The 6421-nt window shown below is 47.1% G+C and overlaps 4 protein-coding genes across 4 annotated transcripts in view; 2 read left to right on the forward strand and 2 right to left on the reverse strand.

The window, feature by feature from the left end:
* FOXG_10801 (uncharacterized protein) overlaps positions 1-988 on the forward strand; it is a 2934-nt gene extending 1946 nt beyond the window's left edge. Inside the window, exon 5 of the mRNA XM_018390281.1 lies at positions 28-988. Within this exon, the coding sequence (XP_018248698.1) occupies positions 28-190 (163 nt within the window). The 3' untranslated portion in view covers positions 191-988. The remainder of the gene's footprint in view (positions 1-27) is intronic.
* Positions 323-2029, reverse strand: FOXG_10802 (uncharacterized protein; the record flags this gene model as incomplete). Its single annotated transcript, XM_018390282.1, has 4 exons — positions 323-488; positions 540-964; positions 1020-1729; positions 1780-2029. The coding sequence occupies 4 exons, from the start codon at positions 2027-2029 to the stop codon at positions 323-325; spliced, it is 1551 nt and encodes a 516-aa protein (XP_018248699.1).
* A 267-nt stretch (positions 2030-2296) lies between these two features.
* FOXG_10803 (uncharacterized protein) lies at positions 2297-4812 on the reverse strand. Its single transcript, XM_018390283.1, has 4 exons — positions 4578-4812; positions 3909-4520; positions 3727-3857; positions 2297-3621 (listed from the first exon to the last, which is right to left on the reverse strand). The coding sequence occupies exons 1-4, from the start codon at positions 4774-4776 to the stop codon at positions 2620-2622; spliced, it is 1944 nt and encodes a 647-aa protein (XP_018248700.1). The 5' UTR covers positions 4777-4812; the 3' UTR covers positions 2297-2619.
* Positions 4813-5389: 577 nt separating this feature from the next.
* FOXG_10804 (uncharacterized protein) overlaps positions 5390-6421 on the forward strand; it is a 1965-nt gene continuing 933 nt past the window's right edge. The window contains exon 1 of the mRNA XM_018390284.1: positions 5390-6291. Within this exon, the coding sequence (XP_018248701.1) occupies positions 5466-6291 (826 nt within the window). The 5' untranslated portion in view covers positions 5390-5465. The remainder of the gene's footprint in view (positions 6292-6421) is intronic.

Consider the following 6421-nt stretch of genomic DNA (forward strand, 5'->3'; position numbering starts at 1 on the left):
ATAAACTAGACTAACATTGCTTTCCAGCCTGGTCATCGAGTGTCTCGTGATCTACTTCTTCTTCGTCGAGACGAAGGGCCCTACTCTGGAAGAGATTGCCGTTCTTTTCGATGGACAGAACTCTGCTGCTGGGATCGCCAAGAGCCAAGCGCAGATGAAGAGTGCAGTTACAGAGGTTGAACACGCTTAGGAGGTTTGGTTGGCCAAAGTATTGCTCATGAGGGGCAGTTGACAAGTACGTGTCTGCAGGTGCAGCTAGCCTCTATTGATGTTACTTGTAATATGAAGCTTTAGTCCAACCTGCTCTGCTTAAGATTATGACTCATGAGATAGCAATACGGACTGATATAGATCCCTTCTTCGTCTGGACTACGATCAAGTCATGATCATATGTGATATCCTCAATTGTTGTCTCATGTAGGCGCGCCCTGGGAATAACTCGAAAAGCGAGCAAAGCTGCCATGACGTAGACTTCACAATAAGCGAGACTTGAAAAAGAAGTTAACACAAAGCCCGGGCTTGAACAACAGGCAACTTACTTTTCACCAATGCATGCACGACTACCCTTCCCAAAGGCAATCAATAGCTTCTGTAGTTTGAAGTTGGGCCTCCCCCCTTCCAACCATCTCTCCGGAGTAAAGTTGTCCGGGTTGGGAAAGATCTCCTTATCCCAGTGATTGATCATTGAAGTCATACCGATAGGAGTGCCTCTTGGAATCACCCACTCAACGTTACCATCCTTACTTTTGTATACCAAGTCTTCTTCGCGGGCAATTCTGGCTGAGCGGTGAGATACACCAGGCATTACACGAAGAGCTTCGTGGATGACGCCCCAGAGATAAGGACGTTGCTCGAGCTCGGTCCACTTGAGGGTTTGCGGATCGATCCCTTCGAGATCGGCCATCAATCGTCTATATGTCAGTGGCTGAGCGAGAAGATAGTAGGTGATAACCGTCAGAATGGCCTGTTGAAACCTGTGAGTACCAACGTCGTATATAAAATGAAGAGCAATTACATACGGCAGTAGTTTCAGTTCCAGCTAGAAGGAAATTGAACCCCTCTCCTGATAGCCGATACATGGATTTCTCTGACTCTGGTAATGATTTGGACTCCATCACATCGGCGAAAACTCTTCCTCCCTCGGGGTTCTTCAAAGCAGCCGCGATGTACCCAGGAATGACAACATTCATCTGTCTCATGACTGCTTTAATGTCCTCACCCAAGTAGTCAGATAGGAACGGAAGAAGCTGAGCCATCGTCCTCGCAAAGACATTATGTCTCATCATGTAGGCACTCTGGAAGAAAGACTTGACCCAAGTAGCCAGATTCGGCTCCCAACCATCTTGAGCGATGAAGCCCATGGATTCGCCAAAAGCGTACTGAGACATAATGTCTGCGGTAAAGCAGTTAAAGGCTTCCTTCACGTCAAAGGGCTCCCCACCAGCGTATCGAAGCATCTTGTCGATAGTCATCTGTGCAAATTCTTGCACCTCGCCCTCGAGTTTGAGCATCTGCTGACGAGAGAAATACTTGGACAAGGCTCCTTTCCGCATGCGGTGAACTTCGTGATTAACTGTTGAGAAACCAGTCACAGAAACGGGACCGGCACCCCCCGTGTTGAGCTGGTGCTGCCATTTGTCGCGGATTCGGCCTGGCCCAGCATAGATTTCGTCTGTGAAGTACGGATCCGAGCAATGGAGCTCATCCGGGTTTATTCGCACAATTGGACCTGAATTGTGTTAAGGGATATTTTTCGTGGGACAGAACTCTAAAATTTACCATAACGCTCGTGCATGCGACGGATTTCGCGTCCATACCGCCCTACCCGCCACCAATCATGATATGCCTCGTACAGGTAGCTTGCTGCAGCAATCTTAGGACCTGGAAAGCGGTACAAAGGATGTAATGGCGAAATATTGTAAACTACTAGTAGTATACGATAAGCAAGCCAAGAAGTAAATAGATATGCGATGGTCTGGAACAAAGCAGCGGCGGTAATGCTGGCCGGCAACACTGCCATTTGATCCATGCTGACGAGAATTTGTAAGATGAAAGTGAGAGCAACCAGTGGCTGCGCTGACAAGAGGGGCTTATATCACCGACGGAATGGATATGGGATTCGAGAGGTCCCATTTTTATGCTTGGAAATGGGGCAGCGTTTCATTCAAACATTGATTATCGGCTGTATCTATACGCTTTTAGTTAAGTAGTCCGAGTGCCCCTGTAAACTTTGTGGAGTGATGAATCCTTTAGATCTCTGCATTTGAAGAGTTTTCACAGGTTCTGGAGATTTACGATGAGAAATATTATAAGTTTAATTCAAAATCTTTAACAAGACTGTTGTGATATAGGACGGTAGCTTTAGCTAGTAGTTTAAATGCATCTTTAAACCCACTGTGCATGAAAGTTGAAAGAGAGGGACTGAAATAAAAGAGGAACAACAAAAGAAGGGAAGAATAAGCAAGACCAAGAAATATTTCGCCATCAACTGTATGTGGGTTGCTGAGGCGACTGCAACAAGCAGCTGCATTTACAGTTGTGGTTGCTTGAGCAGTGGTCGGAGCAACCATTCTGATTGCAACATTAAACTGATGTCCCCGGTAGTTTCAGGCATTGAAATCAGACACGTGCAGCAACATCAAAGGCACTGTTCGCGGCAGTTCCACCCATTGCACTGAATCCGGTACAGGACCCTGTAGCTCTTTCATATTGTATAGCAACGCAGGAAGGAAAAGCAACGCAGAAAGACACACACTGGTTGAAACTGCTTGACGGAGCTGTTCCTACCGATGTACCGCCTGTAACAACGCTGTTACAGGAGATAGTAAAGTCGACACCCGAGACGGTGTATGGATTGCTTGTGTTCTCGCACTCACTGGGCGGTGCTGCAGTAGTTGTAGTCGACGTGAGATCTGTAGTGGTGTCTGCGGTACTGGCCTCGGTAGTAGTGGATGTGATCTCTGTTGTAGACTCTGAAGAGGTCGTAGACTCGTTTATAGTTGTCTCTTCAGTACTTGACAACGTACTTGGGCTAGCTGACTCTGACGAGGTCTCTGAGGTTGAGCCAAAAGTTTCAGAGGTCGTATCGGTTGGCCCATCTGACGTGACTGTGAGCAAACTTGTAACCTCCTGCTCAGTAGACGAAGATGCCTCAGTACTTAAATCGCTGGAGAAGATTGATGACTGGGTGGTGACAGAAGATTCAACAAGTTCGGAAGAGGCAATGGTAGATGTTACAACGCCGAATGTCTGTGTGAGGGTTGAGGCAGATGTATCAACAATCTGGGAAGAAACGGTGATGGGGGCTTCAGAACTAATGGCTGAGGCAGATGAACTGATCGTTTGGGAAGAAACAGTGGAAAATACTCCAGTACCAGGTTCGGAAGAAACGGTGGATGATACAGAGCCGAATATTTGCGAAGAGGTCAAGGTAGATGTGTTAATGATCTGGGAGGAGGCGGTGGGAACAATCTGGGAGGAAACGGTGGTAAATGCTTCAGAACCAGATGGTTCGGAAAAGGTACTACTTGGTTCAGCAGAGCTCAGAGAATTGAACTCTGTAGATACGGTCGTTTCTGCTGTTGTAGGCTTTCCGCTGCTGACACCTCCGGAACTGACAGCCTCAGGTGTTGTTGCCTCAGATGTTGTTACCTCAGGTGTTGTTACCTCAGGTGTTGTTACCTCAGGTGTTGTTACCTCAGGTGTTGTTACCTCAGGTGTTGTTACCTCAGGTGTTGTTACCTCAGGTGTTGTTGCCTCAGATGTTGTTGGCCCAAGTGTCGTTTCCTCAGATGTGACTGGTAAAGCGGAAGTTGAAGTCTCAAAACCCACAAGCTGACCATTTTGACATTGCGTAACTGTATCATGATAAGCATGTGACAATGTAAAAGCACCGACGTTATTCTTACCGTCATAGACACCCAGAGTAACTGGAACGCATCCAGGAGGACTAGCACTAAAGGTGATGTATACTTGGCCACTAGAGTCCTGACAGAAACCTGCCTCACCATTTGGCAGGCCCGAGTTCCTGAAAAAGAGTGTTCGGCCAGTAGTCCCAAAGGTTTTCGTAATGGAGCCCTGGATAAAAGAGTCTTCATCTTGGACACCCAGCGCCTTGTAATCCTCACCAGCATAAGACGTCGGTAAACCGTTAACGAACAGCTGACCTTCGGCCAAGTTGAAGGTCAAAGCAAAGGTACAAACATCTGGGTTATCAGCGCCGACAAAGCCTCCGATTTCTCGTTTCTTAATATCGCGTTTTTGGTTACTGGGTGCCTGGACGAGGAAGATGACAGATCGTCCGGGTGGTTCAACAATACCGGTGGAGGTGGGAAGGGTGGAAGAGGTTATGTCTGTTGCAGATAGCGAAGGTGTGACAATTGGCTCGGTCAAGGATCCGGTCATCGGACCAGAGGATGGCGCCTCAGAGTCAGTTCGTGCTACACTCAAAGTCGACAAGCCAGAGTCAAGTGTAGGTGTTGTTACAGTTTCCGAAGCAATTATGCTCTGATCATTTGTGTCTGCCAAATCATCAATACTAGTTCAACACAAATTTAGCAAGTAGAAAGTCTTCGTACAGGAGGCCGTTGCAGCTGAGCTGTTTCCGAAAAACGTGAGGTGTCTCGACGGTGACAAAGCGGGCTGCCCAGATATCGGGGCAAGATAGGTAGATAGGTACGTGATACACCATGTATCCATAATCATTGAAGGGTATTCAGCTGCCGAAGCTATGCCTACAGACCCCAAAAGACTTGTTGCAAGAATATAACTCTTCATTATTGTTGTGGTGTTTTAAGAAAGCTTACGATGCTTGACAGAGATCAATGACCCAGGCAGGAGATTGCCAAGGTTTTAAGTACAAAGCCGTTGAAGAAGATGACATCCCTGGAATGGAATATTGGTATTACTTCAAAACATTGCGCTGAAGGGACTTGGCGTATGTCTTAGGCGGTCCACAGCCGAGCAATGGTCTATAGAGAATCGGGTGCAGACTGTTTATTCGGTGGAGAGTGAATGTCTCATAGTATGAAAATTTAAAATTGATCATTCCAGATGTGTCGATTAAGGTATCTTATCTTTCTCTCCCTTACTGGCCTCGACCCAGCCTCCCGATTACTTATTATTTGTTTTCTAAAAAGCATTTAAGAGTATTTAAATAAATGTATAAAGCAAAAGTGTTATTTTTATAAGTAAGAATTGAGTTTGATATGAATTTCTTTCTATACAGCCTGTAGCACTATCTGCCTAAAGCCTTTATCCGGAAAGCGGCCCGACGAAGTCTCGTTATGCGGGGGGTTTGCAGAGGCTATGCTACAGTTCCACAGAGGGATTTACTAATTTCCGAGGTTGATAAATTAAGACCTCGCTATGAAATCTTGCAATTACTATGCAAGATGGTATAGCCTCTTCGCGTCCTCTGAAACTACATCTCACCACGTCGCTCGCAGTCGCTCGCAGTCACCTCAATGTCTTCAGGAAATACCACTGCTCCTGAACTGGCGAACATGTCGACATCTGACATTGTGTTCCCTTTGCATGAGTTCGATGACTCCCCTATTAATCGGTATATGCAACACTGGACACTGCGGTTTGATGCAGTCCTTGACACACAGAAGCTGTGCGCAGCTCTCACGCATCTTCTCAGCATGGGCGACTGGAGAAAATTGGGCGGCCGCTTGCAGTTCAACAAGGACGACAAGCTTGAGATCCATGCACCAAGAACATATACTCATGAGCGCCCGGCGTTTCAATTTTCAGAAGAGATCTTCTCGGTGAAAACTGCGGATCATCCTGTTGCGAAGAACCTCCCAAGGGCAAGAGGCAAGGCCGAATTGTTTCCCGGAATCACTTCGCAATTCAACTTGTTAACCCTTGGACCTGAATGGGCGCTTGATTTTACTGAGCATATTCGGCGTCAAGAGCCCATTATTGGCGTCCACATAGCCCTTTTCAATGATGCGACACTGATCAGTATCCGCTGGGTTCATGTCGTATGTGACTTCATGGGGATCAAAGCTCTGGTCCTCGCGTGGTCGATGGATCTTGACGGACGCTACGACGATATCCCGCCTTTTATGGGTGCATACGACGACCCTCTGAAGAATATTGGATCTCCGCCGCTCAAAGAGCCTTACGCTCTGAAGGATATGCAGCTGAGCCCTGAAGCCTTTAAAAAGACATACGAAACATACTTGGAGCACGTCGTAAGATATCCAATATCAGTGCGACGTATGCTCGTGCTGCCAGACTCTACCTTACAGAGGATCAAGATGGACTTCGTCGGTGGCTGCGGTTCGGATAAACTCGAAGTTATTCCAAAGGGAGCCCTTTTCAATGGACAATTTGTAAGCGACGCCGATATTTTGGCCGCATGGGCACCGCGGCTCTGCTGTGTATCCTCCTGCGGTGGATCGACCCATTC

Source organism: Fusarium oxysporum, chromosome 7, assembly GCF_000149955.1.
Source record: "Fusarium oxysporum f. sp. lycopersici 4287 chromosome 7, whole genome shotgun sequence".
NCBI classification, from domain to species: Eukaryota; Fungi; Ascomycota; class Sordariomycetes; order Hypocreales; family Nectriaceae; genus Fusarium; species Fusarium oxysporum.